The 23,238-nt window shown below is 40.8% G+C and overlaps 1 protein-coding gene across 1 annotated transcript in view; it reads left to right on the top strand.

The window, feature by feature from the left end:
* The window catches only part of LOC107317605 (BEN domain-containing protein 5), a 799,506-nt gene that overhangs the window by 711,121 nt on the left and 65,147 nt on the right, over positions 1-23,238 (top strand). Inside the window, exon 11 of the mRNA XM_015870494.3 lies at positions 7,942-8,104. Coding sequence (XP_015725980.1) covers positions 7,942-8,104 — 163 coding nt within the window. The remainder of the gene's footprint in view (positions 1-7,941; positions 8,105-23,238) is intronic.

Raw genomic sequence — 23,238 nt, 5'->3', positions numbered from 1 at the left:
GGAAAAGGAAAGGGGTAAAAATGTTTGAGTAAACAGATTTTCTTTCACCACCTTTTGCTCTGTTGTTTGTCCATATAAGTTTGCAGCCCCTTTTCCATCTCCACACAGCTAGAAATTTTGACTAGATGCAAAAGAAATAACTTTTTGTAGTAATTTTATGGCATATTGTCATTATTTTTACCAAATGCCGAGGTGCTGGGAACAGTCAGCAGCCTTCTAGAATGGCACAAATGAAAGGAGCTCCTTCATATTCAGATGCAAGTCATCTCTTTTGCTGAGTGTTGCGAATTTAGGGCAAGAGGTAATGGCGTTTAGTTGTGCCAGGGGAGATTCAGATTGGATATTAGGAACAGTTTCTTCTCAGAAAGAGCAGTGATGCGCTGGCACAGACTAACCAGGGAAGTGGAGGGGTCATTGTCCCTGGAGGTGTTCAAGTACTATGGGGATTTGGCACTGTGGGTGTGATCAGTGGGGATGGGTTGGGGTTGAACTGGGTGATTTTAGAGATCTTTTTCAGCTCAAATGATTCTACAGTTCTGTGAAATTTCACTGCACTGGGACAAACTGCAATGAAGGAACAGTGGAAAGTGGGTCAAGAATTGAGAAAGTGGCTCCTTCCCAGCATCTATTTATGTTTATTATCATGTTAAGTATATAATATATTAAAATATGTAGAATAAAACCTGTTTCAGAGAAAGACTGTTAATGAAGTAGTCTGTACTGTGTACAGCATCTCCTCAGGAACGATTGCAATCTCCTGCTCTGGATAGACAAGAGAGCAGGATGTCTCTGCCGCACAACAAACCACTTTTCTGCAGAGTATTCAAAGCAACTGCATCTGTGATGGTTGTATTTCCCTTTCTGCTTCTCATTGTCCTAAGTTTCTATCATTTGTATAAATGATTATGAAAGCACTCCCAGGAGACTGCACACATGCTCGTAAAGCTATTGTAAAGAGAAACATTGCACGCTATTGCTAAAGGCTATTTTACTGTATATTTTGTGGAAACGTCTCATTTTCTACTGACAAATAGGGAAAGTGAGAACTCCAGAGACGCAAGTTATTTTCTAAATGGTGTGATTATTCTGTAGAGCTTAGACTAGAAAATGCCAGCTTTGGCATCTTTGGGGAAGGATGTTCTCTGGGAAGCAGAGGTTGCATTTATTTTATTTTATTTTATTTTTTATTTTTAAAAAAAAGAAAAAGAGGAGGAGAGAGGAAAGCAGATCCTTTTTCTTTTTCATTATTACCAAGGAGCATGTGAAGATCCCTTACAAGTATCTATCCACTCTGCTCTGTTGGGGCACACTTTGGTGCCATACAGCTTGGGGTGGTGGGAGCTGTATATGTACAACCCATTTCAGGGCATGTGGGGGGGGTTCTGGGGAATGCTATACAGGCCAAATGCAGCTGCTACCAGTGTAAGTGGTCCAAGGTGCAGAAAGAGGCAGCAGAGCACTGTATGGAGGAGAGTGCAGATTACCAGCTGGGAGAAGACAAGTGTGGCTCTCACAGGTGAACAGCCAAAACCACGAATCATCAAACCCATCTGGTTTTCTATCTTGAAAGAAAGGCTAATTTGGTAGGTTGAGTTTTGAGGCATGAACTGAGAGCCTGTAAAGCCTCCCTCCTTTTAGCCCCTCTAAAAATGGCCATGCAAATGTGTGCCAGACCCAGCTGGCATGGACTTGGTTGCCTATCACCAAGTAAACCCCACTAACATGTATGCTTTCCTGTCTATTAAGAGAGTTAATGGAGCTGGTAAGAGATGGGTTTGAGGAGAGATTTAATTTGGCTTTAGAAGTGAGAAGATTCCTCAGTGCTTCTGGAGAAGTAAGGAGATCAGTTTTGCTGGTAATATAGCTTGGTGAGCTAATAGTTGTGAGAGTGGCAGACTCAAAGCAGTGACTGCTGGTTGTGCCATGGCTGTAATTAGCACTATCCATAAGGGAAAAGTGAACTGCCAGTTGCACCCCTCTTATAGCACCCCACGGACAGGGTGATAGAAGAGTCACAGTTGGTAACTGTACTATTTACAGTCTTCTGTGGCAAAGATTTCAAAGTCAGTGCATTTCTGTGCTCCCCTTCTAACTTCCACAGACTTCAATAAAGCATTCTAGAAAATGGGAGAGAGTGAGTTATAGCTGGTCGTGTAAAACACTTCATTGAGATAGATTTGACATCATCTGGGCTCCAGTCCATTTCCCAACGGCACGTCTATTCTTCCTTGATGGCAAGAATGTCATTCCTTTTTTCTAGAGCACTAACTACTAACTTTTTTTATTACCACCCTTTTTTTTGCTACACCAGGGCAGTGAGTTGAGGGCTTATAGAGGTCAGATCTGCTTTAGAAGTAAAGTTTGCTCTTCAGCTAAGAGAGCAGCATCGATAGAGATTTGTGGTGAGATTGTAACCTAGTCCTGCTTACACTTGGCCACTGCTTGTGCTGGTGGGTGGAAAGCATGAAGCAATTTTTATGTGTAATCCCAGGTTATCCAATTAGGTAATGTACTTACAGCTCAAATGCAAAACATGCAAAAGATGGGGAGGGGTTTTCTTTTATTATTTGATTTGTTTTAAGGAAGAGATAGCTTCAGTTGTGAAATAAAGCTCATTTCCCAAATGGAAATGGTTTAAGGTGACCCAGCATATTTTTAATTATGTGTTATAATATGAAACCATTCATTAATTATGAATCCTCTTAGTTTTTACGTCTCTGCTCTTCTCCAGGGAGGATTTCTAACAAGATTCTCTGGCTTTCTGTGAGCACACAACTGAACATGCTACTTCCTTTTCTATAAGTTACTAGACCTACATCAGCTATCTATATAGGAATATGGGAGGATGTCATTCTGGGTTTGCAGATACTCTCTTTGAAAAGACAAGTGAACTTTGAGAAAACATTTGCATGCACTCTAGAGCTCAAGTTTTTGAAACCTTGTGCGCTTTGCTCCTTCTTTCCATAGGCACATAAAGCAATCAATAGTTCTTCTGTAGATGTGAACAGCTGGTAAAAATGTATCTGTTGGATTACAGGAACCCCTTAGACCTTGTTAAATCATAAACTCATCTTTCTCAATCTGTTAGAGCCTGTGACCAGATTTCTGTCTGGTTGATGATTTCTCTCCTAATTCATTTTCTGAGTCATTTTGTACTTTGTATTTTTCTTTCTTGCTGGGTTAGAGAAACACCTCAAGACTGATCGTAAACGATGCGCAGTCTATAGCCTGGTTCCCATGTTAGCAGCTTGGTAAGGTCTGACTGTGGTAACGCCTCAATCCTTTTTTCCCCTAATGTGTTGTGCAATTTCAGAAGAAAACAAAGATTCATTCCCCAATATCTCTTATATGAGAGCAACAGTTCTCGTACCATGTCCCTTTCTCCTGCCACCAATGAAAGGTAGAACTGATGCTGCCATCCATCACCATCTTGACACTGAGGCTGAATGGTGTTTCAGCCCTCTTTGGCACTTCTTTTTCCACAGAACAGTGGACCCAGATTTACTGGATGTGCCTCCTATTTTTCCTCTTGTGCAACCTGAGGCTTTCTGATGCTATAGCAGGACAAATCCCCTATGAAGCCATGTAGTCACTGAGCAGAACCACTCAATGCACAGCAGGAAGTCAAAGGATGGACTTGGACATATTCAATCTCAGATACAGAATTCTGCTGTTTCCCTTCTTTGTCTTTTGGAGCCCATGGGGACTGCTCCAGTAAAGAATCCACATGCAGATTTTTCCTGTGTTTCCATCCCATGCATCTTTTTTGCCACAACTGTTCATTTGGTTTAAACATTTATTTGTGCTGCCTGTGGATGATCGTTATCATTCCCAATGGGAAAACCAATCATACAGAAAGGGCTCAGCAGAGCATGAGGAAGAGGGATGAGATCTGGTAGGAAGGCCAAGGAAATGCAGAGTGGTTAGATACACCTCAAGGCTCCCAATTTTGTAAGATCCAGGTGTCATTTCCTGGTGTATTTCTTCTCACCAGAATGTGAGGGAATCCTTCATCCTTCCTCTTCCACTCCTTTAGCACTGAATTATCATTACTTGACAACTCCTAACTCTGAAGATAGCTAATTTGTGTACTGAACTTCCTCACACAAGCTAGGAGGCAGAGTTTTTCTGTGAGCTTTAATGTATCTGTATGTTTTAATAATGAATTGCTGTTGATTTTGTACAAATATCTCTATTTAGGAACTTCAAAGTCTTTGGTGTTTTTCTTCCCCAACCCTGCCTCCTCTGATTTTGTACTTTTTGCTGCTGCTGCTGTTGACACTCCCATGCGATTCAGCCTCAGAGAAATAAATATTTGTTTAGCTGTTCTCCTGCTGTGCCTACTCAGTGCATTTGCTTAATGATGACTTCAGTTCAGCTTTCCAAGGGTTTTAGAGCAATAGATTCTCCCAGAGAGAAACGATAGACTTGTTTTCAGACATTGGTACCTACATACTTTCCCCATCTTGTCGCCCCTTCTTCCTCAGAGGAAAGTTTGATTAAATTAATGTGCATGCAAAAGGCGATTTCCTTGCAATAATAATACATGCATTTTATCCTTTTTGTTTCAGCATTATCAGTTGCCAAGATCAGTTCTGGTGAGGAATCAGTGCTCACATATTTTTCCATTCCATTTATCTTGAGACAGTGAGTAACAGACTGAACTCAAGCAAGAGCCTGCTGTCTGACCTTGCCTTATTTGAATCTTCTTGAATCTGGAATTTTCTTCTAACAGGTCAAATCATATTCTTGCTTGTAACATTGTTCTAGAGCCAAGCTCAAACCACTGTTTCAAAACGCGCATGTGTTCATACTTGGAAGGGTTACTTTATACTTCACTCAACCTCCTTCACTCAAATGAGAGATCTTCCTTTCTACTCAAGGTTCCATTTTTTTTTTTTTTTTTTTTTCCCCTGTGGGAACTGCAGCACTACCTGGCAAGGAAATGAAGAGATGATTTAATTCATGCCATTGCCATTATTTAAAATAATTTAGCACAGGTGAAAGCAGAAAACAGAACTTTTCTTTAAAAAGAAAAGAGAAAAATACAACACCAAATAGCATTATATATATATATATATATATAAAATAATAATAATAATAAAAATCCAAACTCTGGAAAGATCCAAATTTCATTTTCTCTCCTTGGCTGTCTAAAAATCCTTCTTCAAATTACCTAAACCACTTACGATTCACTTCTGGAATACAGCAAGTATAATTTTGCCAATGACTAGATCCAACTTCTGAGCTATTTTCTGCCAGAAAGCAAAAATCTCTTCAGTGAAGTAATATACCAGACTCTCTTCATCTATTTGCAGCTGATGAGGTTTCAGCTTATAGCAGAGATTGTTTTTTATTAGACTCTGAGTACACGACCTGGCACTTGTGCAGCAGAGTTTCATCTGACTACTATCACTTTGGTCCTTAAAGTCATCCCACTGCTTTTTTGTACGATATTCAGAGCCTCCTCCGTAATGATGATTCATTCCACAGTGTGTCATCAGCAAATTTTGTTGGCATGGTCCTCCTTTACTGTGCCAAGAACTGTGATGAAAATATTATGTAAGATTTATATCATCTCTGAGAAGTTCAACTAGTGGCCTTTATCTAGTGTGACTGAAATTATAGGAATTACAGCTGGAAAAGGACATCAAGTCCAAACTTGATCCCAAAGAAAGATGAATTGTACTTGGTAGATACTTGTCCAATTTGTTTGTAAACATACTATCTCCATAGTGACAAGAAGTACCTGAGTATTTTTGTCCTAGTGCCTGTCCTGAATCACTTCTCCAACATTTCCATTGTTTTACTTCTGCTGAGCAGAGCAATAGACTTAGCTCATTTTTATTGTGAGTGATGCTTGCACTCACAAACCACAGTAACTGTCTTCTGACATGTTATCTTCTTATTTTGAGCTGGCTCCACACACCCAAATTCACCAGCTGATGCTTTTGTACATTAAATGTTCCACCACAGACATTCATTTGAACGTGAAGCTCTATCCACTGAAATCAATGTGCTTTTGCATTATGAGGAAATCTCCAGAGTATGATCATTTCCTTTCTGTTTCTGATCTTAACTTGAGATACAGTTTCCTCCAGTTTCAGGGTCTCAGTCTTTTGAAGGCTTCTATTGTAGAAGGTCAGATAACGCCCTCTTCTAGACTTCCTCTAGTATTTTATTCCATACAAGAAATTAATAATTCATTTTCCCATCAGTCATTAAGAGTGTCTTACCTCCTTATCCCACAAGTATTCATACCATCCTCAAAGATTCTGCCATGCAGTTTGAAGGAAAAAAATAAGATGTGTATATAGCAAAATAAATTCAGTGTACCTTTTACTGCAATATTATGTTACTACTAAGGCAATATCATGTTTAGAAGGTCCTACATATAATGCTAATAAGAAACCCAATTCTATCTTATTCTAATTAACCTGGAAAGCCTTCCTTTTTATAACATGAGAGACTTCAAAACATTCTGAATGCTAATAAGCCTACAGGTATTTCCATTTTTCATATCTTTTGGTGTATGCTATTCATCAAGAATTGTTGCTCATTTCAGTGTTAGTGTGATTCTGTTGGTCTATAGAATTTTTGCATTTTGAATGATTGCATCTCTTGTTTGCTTGTTTTTTTATAGACAAGATAAAAAGTCTTATTTGTCCTGGTTTTGATGCATCCTAATATTATGTTAGTAAGAAAATATGCAAGTCTTAAGGTTCAATCAGAGAACTCTGGGTTGCTCAGATAATTCACTATGTGAACAATGACTGAACTGTAAACTATATGCTGGGGGTCCTTTTTGCTTCTCTTTTCTCTGGCAACTTACAAGCCTTAAAGCAGGAGATATAAAGGCTTTTCCTGCAACCAAAGCAAGTTGGATCTATGAAGCTTACAGTTTTTTTGTTGGCTTTTTCTCCCCTTAGAGATCATTAGGTGATGCTTAACCCAAAGTAACTCAGCCTAGAGGTTATTAAGGTCTGGTAACCAAAATGAAATCAAATTCCATTTTTATGTCTAGTTGGTAGGAACATGCTCTGAAATGCTGATCAGCCTGATGGTGAGCTCCACTTAAGTACCCATATAGAATCATGGAATCACCAATGTTGGAGAAGACCTCCAAGATAATCCAGTCCAACCAGTCCACTTACTATGGATATTTCCCCACTATACCATGTCCTTTACTACCATGCCTTCAGAAGAGAGCTAAAACTCATTTTTGGAACTACTTGGAATCCTCCCCTACACCCCTCAAATGAACAGTCATAAAGCCGCATGGTTGTTAAAATCAGTTCTTCTGTAATAGCACAAAATACTTTGTTTAATACTGTGCTACTGATCCTGTAAAGTAGCACAGTATATTTTTCCACCTGGAGAGCAGCACCCAGTTAACACTTAAGTTAGTGAAGTGGAAATTTGTGTGACCTAATTTAAGAACCACTCAAATGTCCTAGGTGAGGAAGTTTCACGGTGATGTAAATACTGCTGTATTTCTTCTTTGCTTAAAGAGTCCAGGCTGGTGAGAATGGTTGTGGGATAGGAGAATGCAATAGAAAGAAGAAACCTGATATCAAAATAATTTTCATGGCTTAGCTTTTGAAATGAAGGGTCTAAAGAGTCCCTTTTCGTCGCATACATGCAACAGGCTTTCTCTAAGTGTCATCCACAAGGGGGAAAAAAAAAGCTAATTTTACTTGTGAACTGAGATTAATTTTGTGAAAGTTTGCAAGGCCTTATTTATAGTTCTGTGTGCCAGATATGTATTTCCATTAATGGTCTTTCCAGCCCACCACTGAAAAAATATTGCAGTCTCAAATCATGTAACTGAAATTTGGCAATGTAAATTTCACTGTTTTCTATTTTAACAGTCTGCTTCCCAGCCCTTCCCTTGTTCCACTCATGAACTCTCTTCATATTGTTGTGTTCTTTCCCTGGCAGTCCAGTACATCTTTCAATCGAGATGCTGTGAAAGCAGGGACAGGCCGGCGTTTTCTTGGTGGGCTGTTAAATGATACGTCCTACTGCTACACCCTGGAAGTCTCATTCTACAGCTACATCGTGGGTGGAACTACTGCTGCTGTCCCTTACACAGAAGAAGCATGTATCCTTTTGAAATCCTGCCTCTTCTTGCAGTGCACGTGAACTGAGCACTTAAGGTAAATACTTCTATTTCAATAAGAGTTTGCTGAGATAGGGACACACAAGTGGAAATGTGAGTCTGCTCCTGATGCTTTAATTTCCCTCATATTGATCCTCCATACTGTGGAAATTCAAGAAGAGAAAGGCACGTTAGATCAAATAAACCATTTCCCTCTTGTAGGAGATTGTCTCACACACTTATTATGGAAACTAGTCCTGGAGAGCCTCTGATCCATTCCTTTCCACAATCTTCTATTTCTTTCTTCATTTCTCTCCTTATTCTCTCATTATACCTGCGTTTGTATTATTGTTTTAATAGCAAGTTGAAAGTGCATCTTTGGTACTGAGTTAAAATAACTTCTCTGCCTTTGAACTGCAGCCAAAAGGCTCTAAAGGGTTCATTAGGTTCTGCAGCTGCCTCAGGGCCAGATCTTTAATACTGGTTGACAAAGAAATGGAAAGCGAGCTCTACAAATAAAGCTGACAAAGTTGTCCGCATTTCTGAGGACTTGTAGGTGCAATGTCTCACTGTTCAAAAGGCACAAATCCATCTGGCTATCTCACTGTATCCAACAGTTTGTAGAATTCTGGTTTTATGACCCGTTTCTTTTTTTTTTTTTACTTTTTTGTCACGGTTCTCAATCAAATAACCAGTGCCTGTACTCAGAGCCTTAGTGCCTTGTTCCATTTTGTCATTCTATCTGGGAAGCTATTGGAAAATAATTCTGAATCATTTGCGTAGTTATTTTCTGATTTAGCTTTTCCATGGAAGGTAAAGGCTGAATATATTAAGGTGACTTAGAAATGTTGAGCATTTGGAATACAAAGTCCTTTTTGTTTTTCCCGATAATTTTAATCATCATGACTGCATCTTGCCATTGAGGGCAACATTTTCATGTTGGTTTTGATACTTGTTTTCTTATGTTGGTAGTTTGGCCTTCTAAGACATGTGTCTTATTTTCACTTTTAATTTTCCTCCTCACTTAGCACTCTTTGTACTGACAAATGCTTATTTATCATCTTTTTTTTATCAAGAATAGCTTGGAAGGAGTATGAAGAGCCTCTATAAAATGAGATCATTCCCTTGAGTATGTTTTTCTTGATGACTTGCAGGTCGTGCTGGCTTAGTTTCTTTCTCCAGAAGGATTCCATAAGGCTGTCTGCCCATGTCATATGCTTTGCTGTCATTTTGCCCTGGTAGTTTTTTATTATTTCCTTTTCAATGGGATTCAGGAGGGCTACTTACGACAGCTCTTCCTCAAGTGTGCAGTTTCCTAGTTAGAGAAAGAAATGGAGCTGCTTGAGGCAGACTCTGGTCTTGTTTGCTTTAGCACAGGAGTGGTTGGATTTATGCAGCCTGTATCCTGGCAAGGGAGAAGTTTTCATCTCACAGAAGTGTCTGTAACCAAGAGTAAAACAATTGCAGAACGTTCCCATTTAGCCTGAACAACTCTTCCAAGCTATTTGCAAGTCAGTGATTAATTAATGCTCAGATTTTTTAATGGACCTGAACCAAAGGCACAGCCAGTCAGCTCACATTGGCCTCCAAGGACAGGCGTGCTTCTGTTAACTATCTAGCTACATGCAGACAGCAAGTCAAGCAAATAAATGAAGAAAACATCGTGAGCCCAAATACTGTGAAATGGTAGGGAAATTATTCAGGAAATCTGCCTTCAAAGACTTATTTCTTAGGATTTTGTAAAAAATTATTGTTTATCCTGTAGAGATGCTATTGGTTTGTGGGGTTATTTTGCTGTTGTAATTGTCTTGATGTTTTGTTTTTGGTTGTTTGGTTGGGTTTGGGTTTTTTGGTTTTTTTGGGTTTTGTTTTTTTTTTGGTCATTTTTTGTTTTGTTGTTGTTGCTTTTTAATAGAACCTGGATCAGGATGGTGGAATTGCTCAAATTTCCTCAAAATTACAGGCTAAGATTCAACGTCCATGTAAGGGAACCCACAGGATTTATGCAACACACAGTCATGAACAGAGACTACAGAGGCTATACCCCATATTCAGAAGTGAGCTACACTGGCTCACTGAGAATCTAAATAATATTCATCTAACCTAACATTTTCCTGGAGTTGCCTGGTAGAAATAAACCCATTTGACAGGTGAGAAAACTGAATAAACTGTGAATGGTCTTCTGTTTGCACTGGTGGCATGTAATTCTACCTGTCAGCTTTTTTCCTTTATAACATTCAAGGCAAATAAGATCAAAGTACCACCCCCCTTTCATGACATTGTGAAAGTATATGACTTTTTAAAATTTTTTTCGTGTTCCTTGGGGGTTAGGAGCTACACCACAACCTCTACACAAGCCTGTATTAGATAAGTTTCTACATTGGATAAGATTATGCATTTTGTTCAGACTTGCAAGACTGAAGTACAGCAATTATTGAAATAAATGGATAAACAGCTTACGTACAAGAAAATGGGAGACAAATGTTCAGCGTAACAGCATTATTAGAATTCTGATGTTGTCAGAATTGTACCTTGAAGATTCAGCATTTAGGTGATTGAATCTGGTTTGTTCTATAAAAACAAATGAAATCTGGGAGTGAAGGACTTTCCATCAGTCTGTGCAGAGGGTTTATGTCTTGGGATCTCTGTTGTGGGATAACAGCATTCTGTAGAAAGTTGAATTTCTGTTCTCTTCTAAAATAAGAAGAGCTAATGTGTTTATATGAATGTCTTAGGCCTCAATTAGCATTATATCAGTGATATTTATTGCTGGGGTGCCTCTTGTGCTTTGCACAATGAGAATATCGCATCAGGTGTGACTTCCTGAACATCCTGTTACGCATTCTTTCAGAGGTTCGTATGTACCTGGTGGGTCTGTGCCTAACTGAAATGTACCTGGATTACAAGAAACATTAGGAATCCATTCTATAAGCCTGGCTCTGTAGAATATTCTGTGATAGCATGCTGTAGATAACAGTGAATGGGCTGTGTTTTGAAGCCATAATAAGAGGATTGTAAGCTTGTCAGTTTGTTGCATGGAAGTAAGTGGACAGAGAAATGTTTAAAACCCTTCTCACACACACACACATTTGGTGGTAACTGATTAAAAAGGCAGCATAGCAACAGTTTGCTCAGCACAAGGTAAAGAAGCTTTAACGTTAGCTGATATGCTTCCATTAAATACCATGTTTTACTAGGTATTTACTGGGCTTATGACATGAGGCATGTAAACTGTTCCATAGCATTCACCACCAGCAGCTCAGCTGCTGAGCTTTCTTAGGTACACATCAGCCTCATAGCTGGGCAGGGAGCAAAGGATAAAAGAGGGGGAGGAAGGATGAATCCGCTGCCGCAGGACTCTGAGCGCTGCTGATAGCATACCCAGAATTGCTTTCCTCAATAGCTGCTGATCAGCAGCTGTCACAGCCTGACCTAAGAGTGGCCACTAAAGGAGCCTTGCATCAACAGTTTTCACATCTATTGGGTTCATTTTTTTTAGAGTGCTTGAACTGGATCCCTGCTGCACAGCAGGCATCCCTTAAGAGAGCATAAAAGGTTTCACTCCTCCTGAGACTTGCCAAGAAGTAGCAGACAGAAATGATGGACACAAGGAAAGAACTGGTGTGACTGTAGCCTGGTAGCTGTAGGGAAAATAATCAAGATGGGTGGGTGCCACAATTATCAGCGTGTCCTTCGCTTCAGTGTGTATTATCTTTATGGTAAGCTTTCCCTAGGTAGGGTAGGAGAGGCCCCACCCAAAGACAGGCAGTAAATCATCTATTTAAATAGACCTACTCTTGACATCACTTCTGAGTGGAGGAGACTGGAACCCTGTACCAGGGGTCTGATGGAATAGTTCTCCTTTTTATGGCTTTTCTAAGTACATAAATTCACTTCTTTCATGTAGTATCCTCTCTATATAGAAGGAATTCAATGATACTTCTGTTTAAAAAGAAACAAAACAAAACTATGCTTTGGAAGTCACGTTTGAAGAAGAAATAAACATTCTTGCTGTTATCTCAAGATAAGTCTTATCACATTACAAACAGCTGAGAAATGAGCTTGATACTTTAACACCGTAGCTGAACTGATTTGTAAAGGTATGACTTCTTTTTGCCATCTCACTGTAAATGTTGAACTGGAAGCTCTGTTTTCATTAAACAGGGTACAGTTGCACTGCTGAACCCTTATATTTATGGACGTAGAAGATGTCTTTGTGGCTACATCTTGTGTGCACACTTGTCAGCACATGCAGAATGGCAGCTTGGTTTGGTTGGAGTCCCTTGAGGTGTCTAAGAGGTAATTGAATCTTGGACCATTGGGACAACTGGGACCCAGTTGGGTTTACTCTTACTCTTCAGGCTATCAGCCTATTGCTTGACCTCTGGGGACTTCAGAAGTTATATCCTCTGGAGGAAAGAGTCATTAGCTTATATGCAGATTCTTTTTAAAGAGTACGTGGATCTCAGTGAATGCCTGTCCAGGGGAACAGAAATCTGTATGCAAACAACAATTATATTATAGGCATCTATAACTTTTAGAGCTTCATCTATCTGCTAATCCTTTAGGGCAATGTATTTGGCTATTTGTAGCTTTTTTTCTTTTTTAGCAGGCGCCTGCCATGATCCTCACATCTGCATTAGCAGTATCCTTAGAAGATCCTAATGCCAGATTACAGCCCTTACAGGTTCATTCCCACCCAGTAAAGTCAACACTACTAGCAAAAACCAGTGAGATATGCAAGGCTATGCTGATAAATCCAAGGGAGCTCCTCAGAGGTTACCCAGCATGGCTTACGTTTAAACTCGAGATAGAAGGTGTTGCCAAGATGATTTCTAAGTCAGGTTATAGTCAGAAAAAGACCTCCAGAGGTCGTCTTCATTATCCTTCTTCTGTTAAGCTCCTAGAAAACAGGCGCCTTTCTGTGTGTTGTGGGGGGAAAGGGTGGGGGTGGGAGGTGGGGGGGAAGAAAGAAAGAAAGAAAAAAGGAAAACAATTAATCCTGGTTCTTCAGAGATTTCCCTAAGAGTGACCTCCTTGCACATCATCAGTATTTGATTCTTTCTCAATACCATGTTTTCGGCTGTCTTTGAGGAAAGAAAACAAAATCCTCTTTCAAATCCCCAGTCTGTGTGAAAGAGTGTCAAGGTTTACAGCCACAATTTCAAATGCTCTTAATATTACTGGAAGCATAGAGTTAAATTATAGAGTTGTAAAGTTACTTTATAGTGATAATGCTGTCAAGCATCAATATCTCTGCCCCAGGGCACCATGGAAACTCAGTTAATGATATAAGAAGCTGATATTTTTCAGGGTTGCAGCTGTTGGCTCATACCCAGAAGGAATCCGTGTGTTTGTTCATATCAGGTATGTACAAGGGAACCTGCTCAAAGGAAATTAAGAAAAGGAGAAAGTCTGTTTAATGAAGTGCAGTGTAACCAAATTGAAAAGCATTGCATGGTGTTGCTGTATTCACACCTCTTTCCTCAATACAGGGGACAGTGCTGTAGAGAAATACTTTAAGAGGAAGAACTGGGGGGGGGGGGGGGGGGGGGGGTGAAGGAGGGTATGTTTGGAAGTAGGTTTGTTTATCTTGTTGCCTGTAGCACTGACTATATCAATCTATGCAGACACCATCTGGGAGTGTCAGTAAAGAAATGGAAATTAAGGCAAGTGACTACAGTCAAGTTTGGAATAGCTGTAATTTTTGCAATGGATTTCTTAGCATGTGTATCCCAAAGTGCTTTGATAGCCTCAGATGAAAGATGCTATAAAAGTGCAAAGTGTTGTTATAAAGGTGAGGATTTATTTATTTATTTATTTTCTTTTAAAGAGCGATATATTTTATTTTATTTTTTCAGAAGTATAGAATATCAGTCTTGGAAGGAATCTTCAAAGCATTTCCTGAGGATTTAACCATATGATTCCTGTTACTTTTTGACTGAGAGCCAGGCACCAAATACCACGCATGTGAGTTGGAAATGGTCTTGCAGTTAGCAGCTGCATTCAGAGCGGTCTTATGTACTTAGTCTGTTTCTCCCCATGTCCAGGTGCTCTGCATACTCTCTGTTCAGTAAGTATTCACTTGGCATTCTGGCAGGAAGGAAGGCAAGCAGGTCAGACTTGGGAGCTGTTAGTATTTACAAACCTAGTTGGGAATAGGGACCTTGTGGAGCAGAAGCATCTTACAGAAGCACACATGCAAATAGTCTCCCTGCTTTCTGCCAGCTGTGTTCTATTCTGTGCTGACAGAGAATGTGCTCTTTGGCCCAGGTAGGGCTGTATCCAGTGACATGGGAAGACTGATACATATGAGCCAGCCAAGATGAAGAAGCCCAACTCCAAAAATGATCTTATATCCAATTCAGCCTTTGGGGTTTCTCTTGAGAGACTGCATGCTAACTCGTGCCAGACTGCCACTGAGGCTTTACTGATTGAAATCCTCCCCAGTGCTTTCCATCCGAGCTATCAATGACTCGTTGCTATAAGACCAGCTAAACTAGTGGACCGTAAGCACAAAACTCTATAATTCAAAATGTTTTTGTTGGTGGTATAAAATAATCATATGCCTGTTAGTAATAAATGTTGCTACATTTTTCCACTACTATTTCTTTTACACATAGGAGAAAATAACTTCATCCAGGCACAAGCGATGCTTTCACTGAATGGTTAGGAGGTTGCTTTACATGAGGGATTGCAGAGTTGTGGCTAATATAAACAAAGGCAAAGCTCCCTCTAGGCACTGCTATCCCTTTTGGAGCTGGCTCAAGGTCTTGACTGTTTCTCTTCTGGACTGGCTTTTCTGTAAACTTGTATTTTTCCATTGTCTTATAAGCAACTTTGACAAAACTAAGCATATGGAACTGATAGCGAGGCTCTTGGGTACTCAGAGTGCTATACAAATGCTATTAGGCACGTAGTTAAAATAATTCTTTGGTAAATGTTAAATTCCTATTAGTAACACTTGCTAAACTTAAGTGCAAAGGAAAGGGCAAGGCTAATCTGAAAGGCAATGGGGAGCAGGGCTTAAAAGATATTAACAATTTGTTGGAAATGTCTGAGGGGAGTGGTTAATATGACTAAAGAGTAACATCTGTGGGTTGAAGATTGAGGTTGGGTGAGGGCTTCAGCTAGTGATGTGCTTTGGAGCTTTCCCAAATGTCAATGGGAGTGAGAAAAAGCCATTCAGAATGAGGCGTTTTTCAAAAAGCAATAAACAGGAAAAACTGCTGTCTCCTCGATAGGCTTGTGTGCTTTCCTGCCAGCCCATAGTGGTGGTTATGTGTATCTCCATGTTTGTCATCTTCTCTGTCTTCTGTCTCCTCGATTCTCGCTGGGTCTCCTGCTCAGTGCTGGTCCATCTTATTTGTGGCTTTAGGTCATTATCACTACCCCTTGCAACTGTGTCTCCATGACTTCTGGTCGTCTCATCTGATTTTTCGCATTGTTCAGACACACCCAATCTCTGCTTCTTACCCTCTGTGTGCTTTCTTTCAGTGAAAATATCGCTTCTTTCTTTTATATATTTTTTTCCACCTAGAGGCTCAGCAGGGCCTTTTGTGATTAAAGGGAATTCTAGGGCAGAAGCAGAAGCTATTTTTTACTACTACTTCCTTAGTTCCTTGTACCAATTTCCTGAAAGGGAATCAGAGATAAGTTTTAGGGAACTCAGCAAAGAAATCAGCATCTTGCTGTATGTGTATCTGTCTGTCTCAGTTGCTTGACCAATTGCAACCGAATTTGACAGTGATGAAGGTCTCAGAGATATTACATTCCTACAAGTTTCATGACAAATAGCTGCCTGAATGAGTACAGAGACCAAAATTAATCTCTCTGGTAGAGACAGCTTCATCTCTATTGTTAGAAACCAGAGGAAGACAGTAGGCATGAAAGTCAAGGAAACAGATCCCACATCTTGTTACCTTCCTTGCCTGTCATTAATGAGGAAAGACCTCCCTTCACTTTCCTTTTCTCTACAAATTTTTATCCTTAATATCTTTGAAATCCTTAACAAAGGATATCTCATTGTATCCTGGGAAGCAGATGCCCCCTTTCCATCAAGCCACTGTTGAAAGGGGTGAAAAGCCTGGAAGGTACAATGCACATGTGAAATGAATACCCATTCAAGCCAAGACCACTGTACGCTCACCCCAAGCCAACAGCTTTTCTTGTAACCAAGAAGTGACACTTTGTCCAAGGTTCAGATCAGGAAAGTCTAAACGAAACGTGCCTCAGTCAGAAAGTAAAGATAATCTGCAGCTTTAAAGCAGTGTTCAGGAGAGTCACCTTTGTATTTCTGTAAGAGCAGGATGAGCTGATTCTTCTCTCATGTCTCATCTCTTAACAGAACTGCCCAGAATCAGATCAGATCAGAATCAGTCCTCTGCTGTGTCTTGTCTCTGACAGAGGCCAAAAGCGGATGCCTCAGAAGGTAATAATAGAATAAGTAAATAATGATACATCCCCTGAATATTCTCCCTTTGAGAACTGCTTTGAGCAATTAGTTGTTTGGATTACCAGAGCTAGAGATGTTGATTATTACCTGTAGTAACACTCAATGGATGTCTCCAATGAACCTGTATACATTTTTAGTGTCCATAGCACTTCTTTGCCAGGGCTTTCCACAGCTTAGCACTGTCTTGTTTGTTTTAAGGCATTAACCTGCAGGCATTATTTTTTGTGATTCCTTATTGCTACACCGGAAGTGGCACTGATGCCATCTGCTCTCCCCATGGTTCTCAGTCCTCATTTTTTCATGTTTGAAGCCTCCTAGCTGGCCTAGTTATTCTCTGAGCACTTATCCTGTACACTCTGAGTGGAAGAACATTACTAGATCAAAATCATTCTTTCATTTCTGGAGTTGATATATCGTATTAACACATTATTTCCAGGTATCCACAACCATATGAGTTGCTAAGCAATGGAGAATTAAATCCAGTGACTTCAACAGCAGGGTTTGTATTTGCTGTACATTGTGACTATTGCTTGTGCTTAGGATAAAGATACAAGCACCATCGTAAGAGATATGGTTTTCAGGTTCAGAGTACACACTGCAGTCATTATGTGTCCAGTTCCTCATGTGCTTAACCATCTGTGTGTGTTCTGCTGTACTTTCTCATTTCCTAAACTTGAGGGGGATTCAAAGTCTGTTAAGATAATTTAATTTCTGTTGATCCTACAGTGGAGTGTTGGTCAAGATAGACCAGGAACCAGCTACTGCTGAGGGAATACGTGGCTTTTGAAAACTACTGTATTAAAGCAACATCCCAAATACCATATTTTCTGTCACTATGATTGGTGTGCATCACTCTTTCTCAGCAAATCAGATCCTGGATTGCATACTCCCACAGTCAGGTTTTGTGTATGGTTCTGTCAGACCAGTTATTTCTTTTTCCAAAACTAAGCAACTTTTATTAAACCAGAAGCTGTCATCTGATGCTACAAAAGACCAAATGATAAGTGACAGCCCATTTATCCTTTCTTCATACCCCAGTCCCTCAGAATTCCAGCTTGCAGGTTGGCTACTTGAGATCTCTTGTGTAGAAAAAAAGGGATCTGCAGGCAATAGATTGTTGCATGTAGCAAAAGCTATCTGCAGGTAGTTGGCTGAAACGGTGTTGGAGGATATGCATAAAGTGATGTATTTTTCATTGGAATTTTTTAAGGTCTGATAAGTGGTTGGTTCTGGTGGCAGAATGCAGCCTCAAAATCCTTGTTTTGGACTGTGTGGCAGTAATAACTCACTTGGAGAAGCAGCCCATGACTTTGTCAGTTAGTGGTCGTCCATTCTCTGATTCTTGCTGTGATATCCATGAGGATGTGTGGATGGGCCCTTCCTGGGCCAATAGAGTTATCATCCTCGTGCCCCTTCTTCCTTGCTTAATGATTCCTGTTTGCATCACATCCTTCATGTGTCTGCCAAGTAGAATTTGTTGCATTGACTTTCTTTCCAAAGCCTGCCTAGAAGGGCAGCCTTCCTTCAACCAGGATGCAGAAAAGGACCTGTGTCTCCAGAACCATCAATATTTTTCTTGAGATGATAAATGAACTGCCAATAAACTAAGGCAGCTGCCAGATTTCTCTGAGAAACAGATCTTTAGTCCCAGTTTATCCGTGCTTGGTTTATTTATGTGTCTGGAAACTTTGGAGATGTAGAGGACTGGCCACTTCAATGGAGACACTGAGAATTAGGTGGTATAGATAGGATTTATCATAGGGAACACCAGAGAAAAGAAACAGAACTAACTTAATGGACTTGCCTTATCATTCCATTTGTTTTTCTCCATCTCTTTTGGTCTTTCTTGCCCATGATTCTGGGGTGGTTGTTGTTGTTGCTTACGCAATGTCTGAAATTTGTGTTGCTGGCAAGATTTTTTTCAAGGATACAAAATATGTATGTGCTCCTACAAGTAGTGTTTCTAAGGAGATCCACCTTACATTGAAGCGGCTGATACAACTGGAGGCAGTCTTTGTCTTTAGGGCCCTTTTGACGGGCAACCAGAGTGTGTGTATGTTGTACATATTGACTCCACTGAGCTCAATTTTTTGGTTCCAGCCAAAACTGACAAGGAAACAGAGTTCCCAGAGGCATTATGTTTGGGCAAGATTTCTAAATATAGGTAGCTGAGCAAAAGTGAGACTCAACTAAGGCCTTTGCTGAGGGAAAGGCTGGATGGAGTTTAGATGTTATTATGCACCAGAAGGTCTTGTACTGAAAGACATGGTTTAGTGGGAAATACTGAAGATAGGTGGACAGCTGAACTGGATGATCCTAGAGGTCTTTTCCAACCTTAGTGTTTCTATGATTCTATTATGGGGGCAGGAGAGGATTTCACTTGGCACATAATACGTTTTACTGGAATAAAAACAAGAGTAGGGACAGGATGTAATTTGTTGTGTTGCAGGTGGGGCAATGAATTGCTATTTCAAAATAGACCCGGCCCTGTGCAGAGTCTGAATGACCCGACGACTCAGGCTCAAGGTCTTTGCATGGTGAGTGTACCTTCAGCAAGGTCAAGGCAGCACAGTCAGTGCAGATGAGCACTCAGGGCCCTCTCTGAAGAGGACTGCAGAGGCCCAGCAGCCTGCTGCCTCTTTGCACCTCACAGTACAGCCAGGTTGGGTGGAATAAAGTGGTTTCCCCATCCCCAGATCCCTGCCTGGGTCAGCACCAGCAGCACAGATCGTGTTGCCTGTAGCTCAAGTGCCCTCTTCTGGCATGAAATGTTTCATTCCTCAATGGCACACAACTGAACGGAAGGGAATGTTTTTTCTGATGGTTGCTAAAATCAAGAACAAAGCAGGTTTTCTATTCTTTTTTTTCCACCCTATATCCTGGCTTGCCTTGGCAGGGTATAGAGGTCAGTGAGAAGCCTTCCTGTTGTACCAGCCTGGCTGTGTCACAGCACATCTTGGTGGGACTGTGCTATAATGAGATCTTGTTTGCATCTCTGAGGTCATTAAAAATGCTTATTTTCTCCTTTGTATGTTTTGTTTCATTTTGTTTTGTTTTCCTGCCTTGTCTTTAGCTGGTATAAATCTGGAGATATGTTGATTTACACCAGATGAGAATTTGGAATCCTTCTCCTGCTTATGGTTTCTGCTCTCTGCTGTATATAAATCATATGTTGTCTATTCTTGACCTGTTGATGTCAATAGTTTTCACTGCGGATCCCTTTGGGATCCCATGTTGACCTGTATTGATTAGGAAGGAATGCTCCGTGATGAAATGTGAGGAGAGGAGAACGTGCAGCTACTGTCAGAGGAGTTCCCACACTGAGCACTCCGAGGGGAAGGGAAAGTTTGATACACTTGTTAATGTGAATTCAAGGTTAGCAGTAAACAGCACAGCAACTGCATCTGTCTGTGGAAGGATTTAAACTCACCCTTTAATAAGAAAAAGGAGTTTCCTGCTCTGCTTTATTGCATCAGTTAGTGTCATGGGCCTTTGCATGTGCTGTAAATTTTTCTCTATATTTAAGGAGCATTTCAAGCTATAATTGATTATAGCTGAATTTGTGTTATAAAGTAGGGAACAATAGGTTAAGGTATTTACACCATGAAACGAGTCTGAGCCCGATTCCTATTTAGATCCTTTATAGCAGAAGGGTAGTGGTTTTCTCCTCCCTCCCCTGGTAACAAGCATTGTCTCAGCTATTGAGTACGGTGCTGTATTAATAATTCTGTACTTACTGTAGGCTCTCTGAATGCAAATCGTTCACACACAAGCTAGATTGGCATAAGCCAGTTTGAGAATCACATATACAACTTGCACTGCCCTCCACTGGGTTTGTGGGGAGTGAAAGGAGCTGGAATCAGGATTGCCAGGTTTTGCAAAGCGCCGAGCTGGAAACAGAAATTCAGCTTCTCCTTTCAAGGTGAAAAGGACAGAAGAGATTCTAGAGGTTTTGGTCTGCTTGAGGCTCTTCTTGCAGTGGTCCCTGCTTTATTACATTCACTTTAAAACTGCCATATGCTGACATTGTTTTTTCGTGGTCACTTTGCTATTAGGTATTAAAATGAGATCTCAGGACTGAGGTTGAGGAAATGTGATTTCTAATGATGCAGTTTTATTTTAACTCCATGCCTGTGTTTCTCCCTGAGTCCTGGGTGCTTAAATAATGTTTGAACAGAGACAGTCTGTGGCTCTGCACAGCATCTGGCACAAAGAAATCATGTTCTTGGTCAGACCCTTGCACTGTTACCACACTGAACCCACCAGTGCAGGGAGGTAAGGACACATATCAAGAAATGAGATATGAGACAACCTAAGGGTTCTCAAGCCTACACATGTTGGGATGTTTCAGCAGTTAATGTGAACAGACACAATTGGAAATAACAGTTTGTGCTCAAGAATTACCTTATGATTAGGATAATCTAAACCTTAGATTAGGATAATCTAAGGGATTATCCTTTGTATGATAGAAGGATAAAGTGAACATGCTTCTCCTCCGAGGTTTCATTTTAAAGCTACTACACAGCATGGGAAAAATATATACATGAATCTGTGTGTGCATTAGATACACATACATAAGAGAACTTTTTTCTTTCAGTATGTTCTCAAGATTCATGAAGCAAATGAATTATGACAGAGAGAAACTCTCAGGTCTCTTTGTGTCGGGGAGAACCAAACCACCACTGCAGGGAACAAAGGTGCCCCTCTATCAGTCCTCTGCAGACAGCCCTAGAACTGGAGCAGCCCAGAGTAATGGTGCAGAGAAGTTGGTACGATAACAAAGCAAAGCAAAGTATAACAGGATGACAGCGCAAGGCAGCAAAAATAGGTGGCTTTTGTATGACTATAATAGCACCACCTGCTTTCAGAATGTTAGTCATCCCGTAAATGTGTCCATTCCAGCGAATATCCTTGAGGGAGCTGACACAGAAATCCATAGAAACGAGGCACGAATCTGAGCAGAGACAGGGGAGAAGTGCAGAGACTCGCCAGGCTGAAAGCAGCGACTGGTGGGGGGAAAGCGAGCAGCCTGAAATGTGTGCTTGTGTGTGGGTGTGTATGGGGTAGCTGAGGAGAAGTACGTATGTTTCTCAGAGGGAAGAATTTGCTTCCTTCCCAACACACCTCAGCTCCTGCTGCTTTCTTTGATTTTCCTCTAGTGGGGCCAACGTAGGCACTCAGTGATGATAAACAACCTGGTATTGCAGGGTGACACGCACAGTGACACGGGAATATGGAGAGAAAGAAAAGAACCCAAAAGGACAGAGTTTGTGTGATATATTTACGTCCCATGTGTGCTGTGCAGCGCAGGCACCTTGGGAACCTCATCCCAGAAGTCCTGCTGCTGCATAGTGGGGAGAATGCCAAACCCCCCAGCCTTGCTAGCTGGAACAGCTCCCTGAGAAACACATCCTTTTCCTGATGAGCTGTGTTTGCAGCAATCCTGGTAGGAGGTTTAAATCTTGTTTGATCAGGGCATTTGGGGTCTTTCTGTTTGGTATGTATGTATGGTTTTGTCTTTCAGGATAGCTGTGTTCATCTGTGAGTTCAGTCGCTGATTCTGCCTGGCCTTGGGCAAGTCACGTAGTCTTCTTCTTGCATCTCACGATTAGCAGGCTTTCAACTTTGTGATCATAACGGGTTTGGTTTTTGCTGTTGTTGTTTTTCTAACATTGCATTTGTGTGTGCAACTTCCTGAATTTTGCCTAAGCAAACTGAGAGCAGAAGTGATGTTGTGATGACACACACAGTGCACCAGCAGGGCCGTACCTTCAGCTCCATTGCACATGGTGCTGCTAACAGAATAGCACGCTGTCGTTCTTTGCTGGACCAATGTAAGGAAGGAAAAAAGGTACATTTTGCCAGAGGGATTCCTGACCACTTACTCATTATGAGGAATCTGAATTCTGTTTGTGACTCTGTGAAGAGCTCGCAGACTTGGTGCTTTGCTCTGCCTGTCCTTTCCTCCGGCAGCCTTCTTGAATGAAAACACAGGACAGGAGGAGGAATGACGTTGTCTAGACAATGACACAGGGCTAGGACACAGTCTGGTGAGATAAAAGGAGAAGGGAACAGGCACACAGAGCAAAGTGATTTGCCTAAATCTGCACAACCAGATCTCCTGACTCCTTCACTCTCCCTCCTGTGGCTTCTCTTTAGGAGATGAAGTTGATTGATTGAAATTGCCCTTTTTACTGATTACCATTTTAATAATCTGCCCAGTAATGTCAGAAATCCCGCATGAGAGATGTTGGTGGTTTTTTTTTGGTGCAATCTGTTTGTCACTTGCATTTCTTTCAGGTAGGAATCAAAATCAGACCAGTTGTGTTCTCTTTATATTTGAGTTATCCAGGCATAGCACGGTGCTACTGCTGCAGCTGCATTCTCACATGACAGGGGAATATTCTTATTACAAGGAAGTGAAAATTAAAAACAAAAACACCTCCCCTCCCAAAATAAATCTACCTGCAAAAAGAAACCATGAACTCTTGGGTCTTGGGAAAATCTCTTTGTGTATCCATGTACGCTTCATCTCCTTGGCAATGGCCATTTTGTGTAACATCCCTGCTTTTTCAGTGTGGGATGGACGCTACTGTTGTCTTCTTCTTTGCCAATTCTATTTCCTCACAAACCCCTTTGCCTGTTTTCAGTCACTTCTTATGCCTTTTTTGACCGTAGAATC

This window comes from Coturnix japonica, chromosome 11, assembly GCF_054131305.1.
Source record: "Coturnix japonica strain WE chromosome 11, WE-NBRP24, whole genome shotgun sequence".
Taxonomy (NCBI): Eukaryota; Metazoa; Chordata; class Aves; order Galliformes; family Phasianidae; genus Coturnix; species Coturnix japonica.
The sequence above is the reverse complement of the archived record's forward strand: the minus strand, read 5'-3'. Positions and strand labels throughout refer to the sequence as shown.